The sequence below is a fragment of the Rhinoraja longicauda genome, chromosome 9, assembly GCF_053455715.1.
Source record: "Rhinoraja longicauda isolate Sanriku21f chromosome 9, sRhiLon1.1, whole genome shotgun sequence".
Taxonomy (NCBI): Eukaryota; Metazoa; Chordata; class Chondrichthyes; order Rajiformes; family Arhynchobatidae; genus Rhinoraja; species Rhinoraja longicauda.
Genome location: NC_135961.1, coordinates 16,282,540 through 16,299,548, shown reverse-complemented (window position 1 = coordinate 16,299,548; position 17,009 = coordinate 16,282,540). Strand labels below are relative to the sequence as shown.

General features: G+C 40.9%; 1 protein-coding gene across 13 annotated transcripts in view; it reads left to right on the top strand.

The window, feature by feature from the left end:
* The window catches only part of LOC144596502 (girdin-like), a 129,685-nt gene that overhangs the window by 17,468 nt on the left and 95,208 nt on the right, over positions 1-17,009 (top strand). For 12 of the 13 annotated variants that reach the window (XM_078404866.1, XM_078404861.1, XM_078404859.1 and 9 more), the window contains exon 5: positions 6,534-6,592. In XM_078404866.1, coding sequence (XP_078260992.1) covers positions 6,534-6,592 — 59 coding nt within the window. Of the gene's footprint in view, positions 1-834; positions 1,001-6,533; positions 6,593-17,009 lie in introns of all 13 variants that reach the window. The other variant, XM_078404851.1, reaches the window with a different exon arrangement.

Here is a 17,009-nt window from a genome sequence, read left to right as displayed (position 1 = left end):
TGAGCCTGGACTTAAAGGAGTCGATGGAGGGGGCAGTTCTGATGGGGAGAGGGATGCTGTTCCACAGCCTAGGAGCTGCAACCGCAAAAGCGCAGTCACCTAGAGCTTAAGCCTAGACCGCAGGATAGTGAGTAGCCCCAAGTCGGCCGACCTGAGGGACCTGGAGATAGAGTGGTGGGTTAGAAGATTTTTGATGGGGGGGGGGGCAAGCCCGTTTAGGGCTTTGTATGTGAATTGGAGGAGCTTGAAGTTGATTCTGTACTGTATTGGGAGCCAGTGGAGAGAGGTCAGAATCGGGGTGATGTGGTCCCTTTTACGGGTACCCGTCAGGAGTCTCGCTGCGCCGTTTTGGACCAATTGGAGGCGGGACAGGGATGATTGGCTGATCCCAGTGTATAGGGAGTTGCAGTAGTCTAGGCGGGAGGTAATGCGTGGATGATGAATGGTGTGGCGGTATGCAAACTGCAATGGATCAAGGCTGCTTGGTATTATCCACGCATGAATTTAATATGTGCCATAATTAGCCTTTTGAAGCATTTAATAATGGTGTCTGTCAAGGCCACTGGACAATAGTCATTAAAGCATGAGATCCTGTTTTTCTTTGGCACTGGGATGATCATGATCTTCTTGAAGCAGGTGGGTACCTCTAAACAGAATACGGATTGAAGATGTCCATGAACATTCCCCCTAGTTGGTCCACGCAGTTCCTAAAGACACAGCTAGGGATTCTATCCAGTCTGAAGAAGGGTCTTGACCCGAAACGTCACCCATTCCTTCTCTCCAGAGATGCTGCCTGTCCCGCTGAGTTACTCCATCTTTTTGTATCTATCTTAGGTTTAAACCAGCATCTGCAGTTCTTCCTTACACATTCTATCCGGGCCAGTTGCTTTCCATGGGTGACTCTGGAAGGCCGATCTAACTTCTGCAACAATGACCCTGGGAAAAGGCTCACTCGTGTCTGATGGGCCAGATGTCATCGCCTTGTGACCTTCTGCTCAAAGTGTGCTTAAAATGCCTCAATTTCATTAGGGATAACGATATGTCTGATTTTACCAGTGAGACAAAAGACTGCAACTGCTGGAATCTTCAACAAAATACAAAGTGCTGGAAGAAAATGGAGAGATGACATAGGGTCCCTACCTATTATGTCATCTGCCCATTTCCCTACACAGACTGCGGCATGCTGAGTTCCTCCAGCACTTTGTTGTTTGTTCTGATTTATCTGAATAAAGGTTAAAATCTGTTTAATTTGGAATCTAAGTCATGAACATACAGTGCCCTCCATAATGTTTGGGACAAAGACCCATCATTTATTTATTTGCCTCTGTACTCCACAATTTGAGATTTGTAATAGAGAAAATCACGTGGTTAAAGTGCACATTGTCAGATTTTATTAAAGGCCATTTTTATACATTTTGGTTTCACCATGTAGAAATTACAGCTATGTTTATACATCGTCCCCCCATTTCTGGGCACCAAAATGTTTGGGACACATGGCTTCACAGGTGTTTGTAATTGCTCATGTGTGTTTAATTCCCTCCTTAATGCAGGTATAAGAGAGCTCTCAGCACCTAGTCTTTCTTCCAGTCTTCCCATCACCTTTGGAAACTTTTATTGCTGTTTATCAACATGAGGACCAAAGTTGTGCCAATGAAAGTCAAAGAGGCCATTATGAGACTGAGAAACAAGAATAAAACTGTTAGAGACATCATCCAAACCTTGGGCTTACCAAAATCAACTGTTTGGAACATCAATAAGAAAGAGTACACTGGTGAGCTCACTAATCACAAAGAGACTGGCAAGCCAAGGAAGACCTCCACAGCTGATGAGAGAAGAATTCTCTCCATAATAAAGAAAAATCCCCAAACATCTATCTGACAGATCAGAAACACTCTTTAGGAGCCAGTTGTGGATTTGTCAATGACCACTGTCCACAGAAGACTTCATGTACTGAAATATAGAGGCTGCACTGCAAGATGCAAATCACTGGTTAGTCGCAAAAATACGATGGCCAGGTTACAGTTTGCTTAAAAGAGCAACCACAGTCCTGGGAAAGGGTCTTGTGGATAGATGAGACGAAAAATAACGTATCAAAGTGATTGCAAGAGCAAAGTATGGAGGAGAGAAGGAACTTCCCAAGATCCAAAGCATACCACCTCATCTGTGAATCATGGTGGTGGGGGTGTTATGGCTTGGGCATGTTTGGCTACTGAAGGTACTGGCTCACTTATCTTCATTGATGATACAATTGCTGATGGTCGTAGCATAATGAATTCTGAAGTGTACAGACACATCTTATCTGCTCAAGTTCAAACAAATGCCTCAAAATTCATTGGCCAGCGATTAATTCTACAGCAAGACAATGATCCCAAACATACTGCTAAAGCAACAAAGGAATTTTTCAAAGCTAAAAAATGGTCAATTCTTGAGTGGCTAAGTCAATCACATGATCTGAACCCAATTGAGCATGCCTTTTATATGCTGAAGAGAAAACTGAAGGGGACTAGCCTCCAAAACAAGCATAAGCTAAAGATGGCTGCAATACAGGCCTGGCAGAGCATCACCAGAGAAGACACCTAGCAACTGGTGATGTCCATGAATCACAGACTTCAAGCAGTCATTGCATGTAAAGGATATGCAACAAAATACTAAACATGACTACTTTCATTTACATGACATTGCTGTGTCCCAAACATTATGGTGCCCTGAAATGGGGGGACTGTGTATAAACACTGCTGTAATTTCTGCATGGTGAAACCAAAATGTATAAAAATGGCCTTTATTAAAATCTGACAAAGTGCACTTTAACCACATGTGATTTTTTTTTCTATTACAAATCTCAAATTGTGGAGTACAAAGGCAAATAAATAAATGATGGGTCTTTGTCCCAAACATTATGGAGGGCACTGTAAGATTGAAAGGTAGCATTTTATAACTGCATGAATTGACCATTGTTTCTAAATAAAGGGCAAATTCTGATGAATCTGCAACCTTCCTGAGATGTGTTGCAGAAAGTTGAACTTGGTACAATAGATTCAGTCTGAGCAAGGCTCCATATCAGTGAAACATTACATCCCTCATGTAATCTACCTGTCCTGATGTAAAGATAATTGGAGTCATAGTTGTTCAGCACAGAAGCAGAACCTTTGGCCTCAGCTATCCATGCTAACCTTGATGCCTGTCTATGCTCAGCCTATTTAGGATATAGAATAGTGCACCACAGGAACTGGCTCTACAGCCCACAATATCCATACTGAACATTATGCCAGGTTAACTAATCTGCCTGCCGTGATCCTTATCCCTCCATTCCCTGCATATCAATATGCCTACCAAAAAAAAGTCTGTTTAAAGCCACTATCATATCTCCACCCCAAGCAGTGTATTGCAGGCACCCACTGCTCTCTGTTTTCAAAAAAACTTGTTCTGCACATCTCTTCCTTTAAATTTTCCCCCACTCTTCTTAAAGCTTTGCTCTCCAGCCTGACATTTCCACTCTGGGAAAAAGGTTCTGACTGTCTGCCCTGTCTATGCCTTTCATAATTTTATATACTTCCCTTTAGCCTTCGGTGCTCCAGAGAAGACATTCAAGTTTGTTCTTCCTCTCCTTATAATTACGCGAGGTAGCATTCTGGTAACCTACTACTGCACCCTCTCCAAAGCTTCTACAACCTTCCTGTAATCGGCTGCACACAATACTCCAAATTTCCTACATTTGGCCCACATCCTTTTATTTCTTCCCACTCCAAGTAATTATCCAAATGCTCTCCTAACATTAATTGTATCCACCTTTTGTAGCTAATTCCATATAACACCACCCTATGTATGACACGCTTGGCCCTCAAATCTCTATGTTTCTCCCCTCTCGCAAGCCCTCTAGTTTTAGAATCCCCATTCTTCGGAAAAGACTCAATTTAACCTTTCTGTGCTCCAAATAAATGTCTATAACTTGCCTCTCCGCCTCTGTTAAGCCCTGATTTACTTCCACCACCATAATCTGAACATCAGCGACAACTCCCCTTACACTTCCTCGAGCTGTATAGCCACCACTGCCTCCTGATACAAAGATATGATGAACCAAATAGCCGTAGACTATTTGAGCAATGAAGCTTGAGCAGACGATGATGCAAAAAGTACACATTCAAAAAGAACCCGTTCTATCCTACTTGGTCCAAAAAATTAGCATTCATGGGAACCAAGGCATGTTGACAAATTGGATGCAAAATTGGTTTGGCAAAAAGAGCCAGAATATGATGGTGGAAGTTTTGTTGTGATTTAAAGCAGTGACCATTGCAGGGATCAGAGATGGGCCCTTTTCTGCTTGTTGTAAACAATGATTTAATGTGAATGTTAAAGGTATGATGATTGGTATGTTATCAGATGACATGAAAATTGGGGATGGTGTTGATCATGAAGGTTGGCCTTAGCAACAGGATCATATTGGTGAGTTGGTAGAATAGGCAGGGCAATGGCAGGTTAACATTAATCCTGGTAAATGCCATATGGTGCATGTGGGATGACGTAATGCTTGGATATAAACAATGAATGGTACGACTCGAGGGAGTTTTGAGGAACAAAGGGATATTGAACCAGGGGCCACGGAGATGAGGAAAAACATTTTCAGTCAGAGTTGTAAATCTGGAATTCTGCCTCAGAAGACAGTGGAGGCCAATTCTCTGAATGCTTTAAAGAGAGAGCTAGATAGAGCTCTTAAGGATAGCGGAGTCAGGGGGTACAGGGAGAAGGCAGGAACGGGGTACTGAGAATGATCAGCCATGATCACATTGAATGGTGGTGCTGGCTCGAAGGGCCGAATGGCCTACTCCTGCACCTATTGTCTATTGAAGGATACCAGAAGGTGTCAGTGCAGTTAGATAAGGTTGGTGGTGAAGACATATGAGATACTTGCTTTCATGAGCCAGGGCATAAAATATAAGAGCAGTGAAGATATGGTACAACTTTATAAACCATTGGTGGTATACCACTCCACAGCTGGAGTGTTATATACATGTCTAATCACATTAAAGGAAGGACTTGATCACACTGGAGAGGGTGCAGAGGAGATTTGCCAAAATGTTGTCTGTGATGGAGCATTTCTATTATGAGGATAGACTGGATGCGCTGGGTTTTGTTTTCCTTGTGAGGTGAATTGTACAGAATAATGAGTGATGGAGATCGGATAGCTAATAAGCTTTGTCCCAGGGAGCATGAGTTTAGATTGAGGGGTATGATGTTTAAAGAGCATTCGAGGAAAAAATGCCTCAATCCAATGAGTGTGTAATTTAATATTTAATAATTTAATATAAACGGGTTTGCTAAAGGTGATGCATTTCATTATTGTCAAATAATGTGAATATGTGGCTTTTTATTGTAAATTAAAGAAATACTGTCTCAACACATCTTCATTGGACAGCTCAAGCTTTGCTTATTAAAGTGGATATCATTGGCAGGTTCTAGCTCTCATGCCACCGAGCCACTCTCCATGAGTCTCATCTTAACGAACAGCTGCTAATGAAAAGATCTTTACCAAGCAATAACAAATGGTGCAAAATTTGAGGTGTATCCAAGACAGTTTCTGGATAGTCCAACTAGAGAAGGGACCATACTGAAACTTGTATTGGGAAACAAACCTGGAGTTTCAGTGGAGAAATTTTAGGAACAGTGATCCTAAACTTATGTCATAAGATAGTTATGAATAACGATAATTCTGGACCTTGGTGGTTGGGGGGGGGGGGGGGAAGAAGAGTTCCAAATTGGTGTAGAGTAAATGACTACATTATTAATCAGGAAGTAGGGACAGTACATTGAAATGAGAGAAATCAATACTCACACCGCTGGGTTGTATGCTGCCCAAGCTAAATATGAGGTGCTGTTCCTCCAATTTGCATTTGGCTTCATTCTGACAGTGGAGGAGGCCCAGGACAGAAAGATAAATATGGGAAGGGGAGTGTTTGGCAACCGGGAGACCAAGGTGGAATGAGCGAAGGTGCTCAGTGAAACGATCGTCGAGTCTGAATATGAGTAAATATATGAAAATTTATTTATTTAACTTCAAGTAACCCTTGCATCTCTCTGTCCCTCTCCCACCCTAGTCATAAGGAGAAAAACTGGAACAAACCATTAATGTTTGCTGGATTTTGGTCCATGAAAATTAGATTTTGGACCTTGAAAGTCCTTTAATTTTTTTTTGTTCCAAGTGTACGATCCCTGTTACAATGATAATCTGCATTCTTAGAAGGGGTGCTGTTTTTTCCAAAATAGGAATTTGTATTTTCTCTCACTTGAATTTTGCAAGTCAAATAATGGCAATTGCAAGGTATTCAATTTGTGGCGTTCTTGCTAAAGCTTTAATAATTGTGATGTAATCACTGCAAATCTGCCGAGAAATTATTGATTACTTTTCCATCAAGTCTATTGTATTATAATTAACACTATTATAATTCAACGAAATGGCAATTTATTTACAGCCTATTATTTGAACTTGCCCCACAAAGTTTAATACATGTGGTTTTACAGAGGTGGTTGATCTATTTCAGAGTGTGGAATTAACGAGATGAAGAAGCTTCTGCTGCTTCTACTAGGTTGCACGGTTCAGGTCAGTGATTTTTGTTCCTTAATTTAGGAATTTAAAAAACACCATTCTTTGGTGTGGTTTTGAAATTTGTTTAAAAGTTAATATCCTTTATTATTTGTGTCTTCCAGTAATGCTGGGATGGGTTTCTATTCCTTGCCCGTTCTATCATGGAAAAGTTTCAAAAAGGCAAACCCCTTTTTAGTGTGTAGTGATGTGTTACCAGAATATTCTGCATAAACAAAAGCTTTTCACTGTACTTGGTACACGTGACAATAAACTAAACTAAATATTTTATAGCAAGGCACACCAGATGAAAAGATGCATATCTCCTGACTATATTGTCAATTATTTTTTCATTGGTGGCAACATAGCCAAATAGTCTTTCCTATTTTCATATCTTCAGAAAAATATCAATGGACCATGTGGTGGATCGTTATGACCATTGGTTCTCTGGCGAATGTATCCATATTCAGACACCTTGCGTTTAATTTTTGCTTGATTTACGAGTTTTTAGAATAGCCCACATGTGTGATTATTACCAAAGTTTAATTTACGTGCTCCTGTTTTTGGAATAACTTGCTCAAATGAATGCCTGGCAAACTTAAACAGCAGCTTTACAAGTTATCTTCTAAGTTCAGCTTTGCTTAACAGAAAGAAAACTCAAATGATTGCCTGCAGCCATTAGGTTATACTAGACCAAGTGGACCCGTTGGGCCCAAACCTCTCCTCCATTGGTGCAGCACCCTTTCCTTCCCCCTCCCCTCTCCCTCCCCTCCTCCCTCCACCCCTTCCCCTCCCCCCCACTCCATCCCACTCAACCCCCCTCCTCCCTCTCTCTCCCCTCCATCCCCCCTCCTTTCCCCCTCCCCTCCATCCCTCGCTAGAAGATAGATTTAAACTTTAAAATGTGAATAACTTTTAAAATATAACACTGATTTAAATGAAACTTCTTCCATTAGCAGCAAAGGGACGACGGTGAGTAAGGTGGGCCTAAAAGTGTCGCGCTAACGTGTACCGTTTTGGCTGTAGTTCAGGAACAAACAAACAATCAAGAGTTTTAGTATATAGATGTTTAAATGCATCTGCCTTTGGGGTATAATTTTCCAATTACGGAGCATACACGGATAATTTTCCTTTTTATGCTTGAGAAAGCTCCATAATGTTGTATGATGTGATTTACCTTCATTTTTTTCAATAGTAATATCACGTGCAGTACCTGGCATCATTTGAATTGCAAGCTGTTTTTCAAGCCCGTAACCCCAGCGAAATGCGAGATGCCTAATTATTTTATGGTATCTCAAAAAGCTGGAGTAACTCAGTGGGTTAGGCAGCATAAATAACATTTAAAAATATTTTATGATTCTTTGTTGGATGTATCAAACAGTTTTACCTAACAAAACTTGATAAAGGGCAAAACATTGTCACTTAATGATACTAAGAGAATCGAAACAGTTGGCCATTCAGCCGGTGCAGTAAATATCAAGTTTAACACCAGTTAAATTCTGGTTTTAGAGCTGCCATTGCTGGCTGTTTACATACTGTTGCCATCCGTGAGGTCTTCTCATTTGGCAAATGCTTTTTTGACGTCAAGATGCGAACGATCCACTGTGGATTCCCCCACAACCAAATATTAAGGAAACTGCAAGCAGACCTTGTATTGCCAAAATTTCACATTTTCATATCAGACATTTATCTTCTATAACATGTATTACATTTTCAATATATCTGTTTATTTCTTTCTCAGCTGCATGTTGAAACTGAATACAATGATGCATATACCTGACATTTCAAACTCTAAATCTTATCCATCAGAAGAATGGTTAATTTCACATTTGCCATTTCATTCCTTATCTCTTTCCACTAATGCTGAAACATGGTTGTGCTTGCATTATTTTGGGGATTAAGGTCTTCATTGTTCATTCCACTAACTCAATGCAAAAATAAGTCATTCAAAAATACAACAGCTGTCCAATCCAATATTATGTTCCTCTTGCAATCTTCCCTGTCCTTGTCTATTTACAATTATCCCTAGATTTCTACTGTCACAAATTTAAAAAATTACCATTTACAAGTCTATTAGCCAAAAATTCCATCCACCTTGGCTTCCCCCAATCAAAGCTTTTAGCCCATTATTGTACTGAGCTTAGAGACAAGAAACTGCAGATGTTTGCGTAAAACATCTGTCAGGGGTTATGGGGAGAAGGCAGGAGAATGGGATTAGGAGGGAGAGATAGATCAGCCATGATTGAATGGCGGAGTAGACTTGATGGGCCGAATGACCTAATTCTGCATCTATCGCTTATGACCTAAACACAAAGTGCTGGAGTAACTCAACAGGCCAGGCAGCATCTGTGGAAGGAATGAATAACTAATTTAAGCGTAAATGGCCCCTACATACCAGCCTCTAATTGTTCTACATATATAACAAAGCAATTATCAATAGATATTAAAAGGAGCTATAAAAGCTTAACATATATCAAAAACAAGTAATATGCACAATATGTTAGCATTAAAACTTCTTCAATCTTCTCCTTCACCTTCTAGAAGCAGACATATCTTGGTTATCGGTCTTACCAAGATGTTGTTCTTAATCTGAAGTCGTACAGCACGCACAAAACCTTTAACGTCTGGCATGATCTCCAATATCCTGCCCATCAACCAAGAACCTCGTGGTGCAGTAGAATCAACCACCAAAACGATATCACCTGGAATAAAATTTCTTCTTACTCTCAACCATCGTTGACGTTCTTGGATTAGAGGCAAATATTCTTGTGTCCACCATTTCCAAAAAAGGTCTTCCATATATTGTACCAGTCTCCATCTGCGTCTAATATACAAATCTTCCTTCACAAAGAGCCCAGGTAGTAAAATTGGCTTGGTTTTCAACAGAAGAATATGATTTGGTGTAAGTGCTTCCAAGTCACTTGGATCATCAAAATTGCTTCAATTTCACAAAATACAGTTTGCGATCCTTCATCGTCCAAAACTTGTTGTTTAAGAACAGAGCGCAGCACATTTCAAACCATGTGGAACAATCGTTCCTAAACGCCGCCGTGATGAGATCCCACTGGGGATTTAAAATTCCATCGTATCCCTTACTGAAGCATATCATTCTGGATCTTGTTCTGATTCAAGCGCTTCTCTCAATTCTCTTTCCACTCCAACAAATTTCGTACCATTATCTGATCTTAATGATAAAACTTGACCTCGTCGACAAAATAAATCTTCGTAATGCATTGATGCAGGAATCTGTATCGTGTAGATGCAACTTCAAGATGTACCGCTCTGCTTGCCATGCAAGTGAAGATTACACCATACCTTTTCACCAGACTTTGTCCTCTCTTGACATCTATAGGACCAAAATAATCAACTCCTACATCTGTAAAAGGAGGATTATCAGATTGAATCCTTTCCAGAGGCAAGTCAGCCATTTTTTGTTCTCCAACTTTTCCACGCTGTAGTCTACACACAACACAATTCTTTATGACCTCTCTTGCAGCGGTTAGCTTTGACAATCCAGTATTTTTTACGAAGTTTCGACAGCATATAATTTCTTCCTCCATGTCCAATCTGTCGTAACAGCAATGTTGAAATATGAAAGTCCTTCAAGAGAATACTAGGATGCTTAGCCTCTTCAGGCATCGCTAGTTTATTCAGGCGATCACCTACTCTCAGAAGTCCTTTATCCAGTATCGGATCAAGCCTATATAAATGACTACTTCTTTTAACACCATGCTCACCAGCTTCTAATGTTGATAGCTCTTCGTTGTATCCTTGTCTTTGACAGAAAGAGATAACTGCATTCTCTGCCTTAAAAAGATCATCAGGACACAACACTGTCCTCGGTATGATGCTTTAAAGACTTGCATCTCTTTGTCAACCTTTACTTTCAGCTTGCCAGGATCCATTTCAAAGCTATTCATTGCAGCCTGAGTTTCCTTTCCCTTACGAGTCCACTGTAAAAGCATTGTCTTTACTTTAAGAAACCAAGCTACCACAGTCTTCAACTTATTCCATAATGAGAAATTAGTAATTAAATAGCTTGTTGAATCCAATGGATCATTGATAATGGCGTTCACTGAGATGTCTTGCTTGATCTCCGGATCATTAGCAGAGATTTCAGATTCCAGGTTAAGTTTTGGCCATTCTCGGTCTGGTTTACAGAGAAACTCTGGCCCATTGATCCATCTCTTACTGCTTAAGAAGCGGTCTGCTGTTAATCCTCTAGAGGCTTCATCCGCAGGATTTTCCTTGGTATTAACATATTTCCACTGTGATACATGAGTAGCATCCCTTACAAAAGAGATCCTGTTTGCTGCAAATGTTCGGAAGCGTGTGTTTTCTTTGTTGATGTACTTAAGCACTGTCGTGCTATCAGTCCAGAAGGTGGATTCCTCAGTTCTTTGCAGCATTATGTCAATTCTGACAGCTAAGTCTGCGGCTGTAAGCTCCATTCTAGGAATCGTCATTTGCTTCAGTGGTGCCACTCTGGCCTTTCCCATCAAGAATGCAACATGTACTTCAGTGTTATCATTTTCCAGTCTTAGATATGAAACAGTACCGTAACCACTTTCACTTGCGTCAGAGAAGTGATGCAGCTGTGCATATTTGATTCGACCAAAATTTGTAGGCTTCATACACCGGTCCACTCTGAACTCCGAGATCTTGTCAAGATCTACTAACCACTCTGTCCCTCACTGAGAGAAGATTTGCATTATACTCTCATCCCATCCAAGTTTCTTCTTACAGAGATCCTGCAAAATTAACTTGGCTGGTAGTGTAAATGGTGCAAGAAATCCCAGGGTCGTAAACAGAACCAATCACAGATAGGATGCCCCGTCTTGTACATGGTCGCTCCTGAATCAAGTTTCTGAACTTGAACACATCTGTTTCAACGCACCAGTGCAATCCCAGTGCTCTCTCCATGGGCAGATTGTCTTTGTCCAAATCCAACTCCCGGGTGTCCTTGGCTCTATTATCTAGTGGAATAGTTTCCAATACAGCATGGCTGTTGCTGATCCATTTCGATAGCATGAATCCTCCCTTGTTGCAGAGGGAAGCCAGATATTTTACCATTTGGATTGCTTCCTGTTCCGTAGACATGGATTTTAAACAATCGTCCACATAGAAATTGTTCTTTACTGTGTTTGTCACTTCTTCTGGAAAGTGAGCTTTATTGTCCTCAGCGGTCTTCCTCAATGCAAAGTTTGCACAACTCGGTGATGACGCTGCACCAAAGAGATGTATCTTCATCCGATATTCAACGAGATCTTGTGCGTCACCATCCGGCCACCATAGGAATCGCGCAAGTAGTCAACATGCTTTTCCGATACCTTGACCTGATGAAACATTGCCTTGATATCCGCCATCAAAGCCACCGGCTCTTGTCTGAATCTGATGAGAACTCCGATGAGTGAGTTCGTTAGGTCTGGACCCTGCAGCAGTTGACAGTTAAGTGATTTACCCTTAAAAACCGCAGCACAGTCGAAGACCACTCTTAAAGTTCCTTTCTTTGAATGATACACCCCGTGATGAGGAATATACCAAAGTTCTCCATCACTTCAATTCAGCTGGTCTTCTGGTACCTTTTCAGCATAACCATTATCAATCATCTCTGTGAGGAAAGATTATATTTATCATGAAACTTTATATTCTTGCCAAACTTGCGTTTCAGATTCTGAATGCGTTGCTCTGCAATGCAACGGTTATTCGTCAGACTAACACTTTCTTGTTTGAAAGGCAAGTCTCGACAATAGTGTCCTTCTATCATCTTTACTGAGTGATTCATAATACTCAAGAACTTTACCTCTTCTCTGGACATTTCTAATTCCTTGCTGGTTCTTTCATTGAAGTCATGATTGTATTGCTTGATCAACAACTCCTCTAAATTTACAATAGGTATTCGATTGATGGCAGCAGCAGTATGGTTATTCTTTTTCCTGCTTTTGTTGTTCCTTCTCAAGGAGCCATAGATAACCCATCCGAGTAGGGTTCTCACAGCAAACGGTCCATCCCCTTGACTGGTAACAACCTCTCTAGGTTCCAATGCCTTCAAAGCATTCATTCCGATAAGTAGGTTGATACAAGAATTTATTTTAGGTATCTTGGCATCCTTCAAGTAAGGCCATTTTTTCAAGTCTTGCTTAGGTATATTTGGATGAAAATTGTCTTCCTCCAGACTATATATTTCCATACTTGTGATATGATGACTATTGTAGCATTTCTGATCATTCATGGTTTTCAAGAGAGCTTAATCTTTTCTCCTATGATGTCCAGCCTTCTCATCAAGCTTTCTGTGCAAAAGGTAGCTGAACTTCCACTGTCCAAAAAGGCGTATGTTTGCAACATGTATCCCCCTTGTTGCTCCTTACCTGTACTGGTAAGATGGAGAAAATACAGGTTTCTACCCCGGCCCCAATATGCGCATTTATCTGAGGTGAGGCAACAACATCACTCGTAGCTGGCTTCTCCTTTTGTTCTATTTGCTCCGGCTTCTCTTCCGTATTCTTCTGTTCAGTGTGAAGTAATTCAGGATGATCTTTTTTGCACATATTACAAGTTATCCGACTCCTGCAGTCTTTAACCATGTGTCCTTTCTTCAAACATCCATAACAGATTCCCTTCTTCAAGAAGTCCATTTTTTCTTTATATTCCTTCTTCTTGAATTTTCGACACCACCTTATGGTGTGACCAACTTCATTACATGACAAACAAAACCCTTGTAGATGCATCTCTTTTCATTCCGCCCTTCGTTTCTACGGTTATTATGGCGGCAGCAAAACTGCTCTCCTTAGGTCCTGATCTTCCTTTTGTTTTAGTAAAGGTAGAGCCTTTGACAGTTACTGGTTTAGGTTCTTGAATATTGCCATGGCGTAGATTTGACATTAACCGTACTTCCCTTTCTATGAAACCCACCAGGTCAGGAAGCATGGCCTCTCGACCCTCACCTTCCTGTATCAGACCTGCTTTATCTCTCCACTTTTCTCTAAGCCGATAGGGCAGTTTTAGAATGATAGCCTTCATATTACTAACGACATTCATTTCTTCCATGTGGTTGCTATTTCTCATCGAGTTACAACAATCCCCAAGAAATAAAGCCTTCACTTCCACCTTGATACCTGACCAAGCAAAGGCCTTCCTCATGTATGCTTTAGCAATCTTCTATTTGTTACCAAAATGCTCTTTAAGCAACTCTCTTGCCGTTCGATAGCCCTCATCCGCAGGCAAATGTCGACAACTTTTAACAAGCTGGTTCGAATATCCGCTTGTGTATTGCTCCAGAAATCGTAAGCGATCTCTGTCACTAGTAGTTTTAATTTCCACTCCTTCTTCAAACGCTATTATGAAAGTTTCATATTGCAAAGGATCACCATCATATTTAGGAATTTCCATTGGGGGTAAGGTGGAAGAGAGATTTTGTTGAGCTAGGAGGTCGCTGATTCTCGTTTGATTCCTCACCAATTCATAGGATTCACTTTGAGATCCCTGGCTTGGTGCAGATCGATCTGGCTAAATTTTGTCATGAGTCCCATGACCAGTTGTTTTTCTCTGGCTGGGCACAGGTGGCCGATGAACAGGCCTCTGAGAAGAGTACTGGGTTGGCTTATTTCGAGCCTCCACAGACATCACAAAGGTTGGTTGCTTCGGTCTAGCACCCGGTTGCTTTGGTGAGGTTTTGTCGCCCATCCACTTACTCAGTGCCAGTTCTGCGTCACGAGATCAGACTGGCTCTGGCTGTGGGTTGACTTTAGCTGCTGTATCCAGCTTAGCAGCTCCTTCTTGAACTAAGGAACTCTTCTTCTGAGAAACTCTCGAGCCGCATTTTGATCTTTGGCCTTCCATTATGTCCCTCCTTGCTCTGGCAATTGCCAGCTTTGTGGCTATTTCCAATCGTTCCTTCTCCTTCCTCAACTGCCTATTTCGATCCTCAGCCTACCTCTTCAGCTGTTCTGCTTGTTTCTCAGTCTCCCTCTTCAGCTGTTCTTCTTGTTCCTCAATCTCATATTTTTTCTCCAAGGCGGCAGCTTCTAGCGAGAGAGCAGCCATCTCAGCTTCGGCTTCCATTTGAGCAGAGACCCTTGTAGTTGAGCTGGCTACAGAACCAGATTTATGACTTGATCTTCGTGTTGAAACGTTCGAGACACTATCCTGAGGTGTAATTTCTTCTCCCACTTCAACACCTTGTTGCATTGCTTCTCCCATTTCAGAGCGCAATGTTCGGGCTACGATTTCAGACAACCACTTCTCCGCGTCTGACATGAAACCATCGAAAAATTCCACCCTTTCTTCGAACCACGATGTGCCTTTCACATTGCTCCTCTGGTAGTTGTAAACTCAGTATTGAGTGTTGTTTTTCTCCAACCTCACGGCAGAGGTCGAAAAAATGATCTAGATTAGATTGTACTTTCCTCGCATTCTCATCTGATTGCATTAGTTCCTTCTGGTATTCAATTGATTTGATGACCTGCTTCCACAGCTTGTCTCTATCCTTCTGATATCTTTCCAGGTAGGCTGCAGCTCCCTTCTGGCTGAGCTTAACGCTTCTCTTCTTATATCTTTTTGATTCTTGCTCCGCATCTCCCTCCTGCGACGGTTCTTAATACTTACCTTTGAAAGATCCATGATGAATTGGTGCTTATTGCTATGTTCCCTAAATACCAGAAGAATTCAAAACAGAATGGGTATTTCTTCAAAACACATCATTATTTTCAAGGTTGTGAAGGTCTTGCCAGTATCTATGGTAAACAATCGCTAGCTGAGTGCACCTTATCTTGTAGAAGTTCACAACATTGTTATTTTCAAGGACGTATTGTCCGAGTTTTTTTTTTTTAATCTTCATGTAGCATAAACAAGCTTCTTTTATCACACAGTACTTCTGCCGGATTTTCCCACAGGCTTTTGTTTTTAAACTTCTTAGCTTAAAATTACGACTAAACAGTCGTGACTATTCACAGTACCCGGTCAATGAAGTCTTCAATCTTCCAATGATCCAGGTGTAGACCTTGTCAATTTGCCTTTGACCGGCAGATTCTTTGTTCCAGGATTTAAGCTCTAATCTCTGGCAGAGATTCAGCTTCTTGTTCAGTTCCTTGTTGAATCGGATTTTACTTGTCCACTCGTAGAACAGTTTTTTACTTAGATGTAATGGCAGTTTCTATACCTTCTCAAAGTCCAACTTCGATAGCCATTACTGCTCGGGGATGTGGTGGAGATATAGCTTACGCACACACCGCACTCTAAGATAGCAAAAACGAATCTTCCAAACGTTGTTTCTTGATTAATTGGTCTTTATTAAAGTAGCACAAATCAAAAAGAATAATTCACAGCTTTTCGTTCTTATCAAATGTTTCTTCTTCAAACAATACAGTCGAGACCGTGCGTTCGTTACCGTGTGGTTGTTACCGTGTGGTAAAAAACTTCTCTCCATCCTCCGAGACTAAACTGACTGCCAATCTCTGTGGCTACGCTAGCCGCCTCAGATGTAGACACTCCCCATTACGTATCAAATCACACCCACAAGCATGCAAAAAAAACAAAAACGAAATATTAAACATGGCCATAATATAATGACAGTAACTAATTTAAGCATAAATGGTTCCTACAGTTGTCTTCGCCCTATCCTCCCGAATCCTCCTTGCTGCTTTTATCACGTCACTAAAAGCCTCCATAACAATTGCATAAAGTGCTTTTGGTCATCTCTCACCTTTAGCATCACTGCCTTTTGCCCATTTTACTTCATTAAGGCTTGTGGATAGTTTTGATTGTTCGATTTTAAAATGGCATGATGAAAACCAAGTTAGTATGAAAAGCATTTGAAACATTTTATTATGGACATTGCATAAATACACACACAATACATGATTTAAGTGGATGCAACCTTTGCAGATCCATTCAGAACATACTGCTGTCATGAATGTAATTGTCTGTTTCCCTTTTCGTACATTTTTTTCAAATCTGGCGCAGATGGCAAAGTCATTTCTAAAGCCCTGGAGAACATCATGGCACACTGCCTCCTTAAATTTTTGCATTCCTTCATGAGAAGGTACATCCATAATAATGCTTGAGTGGATGTTCCAGTGTTAGAGGAGTAGTAAGTCAGGATGGTGAATGACAAAGAGGAGAACTACAAGTTGTGATTTTTCCATGTACATGAGTATCTCCTCTCCTTACTAGTGACATTGCAGGATTGGGAGTTGCTAGAGAACAAACTACAAAATATTTTGTTCGAGATAAATCATCCATCATCTTAGTAGGTAGTGCAGCAGATTTCAGGAAACAAATGGCCTACTCCTGCTCTTGCTTCCAATGCACGTTTGTATACGTCTCTGAAGATGGCAAAGTATTTTATTGATTATTCCAGTCACGCTCCTAGAAGTATACCCTCGCGATATAACCGATGCTTTTGTCATAATCTCTGGGATTTCCTATTCCATCAACA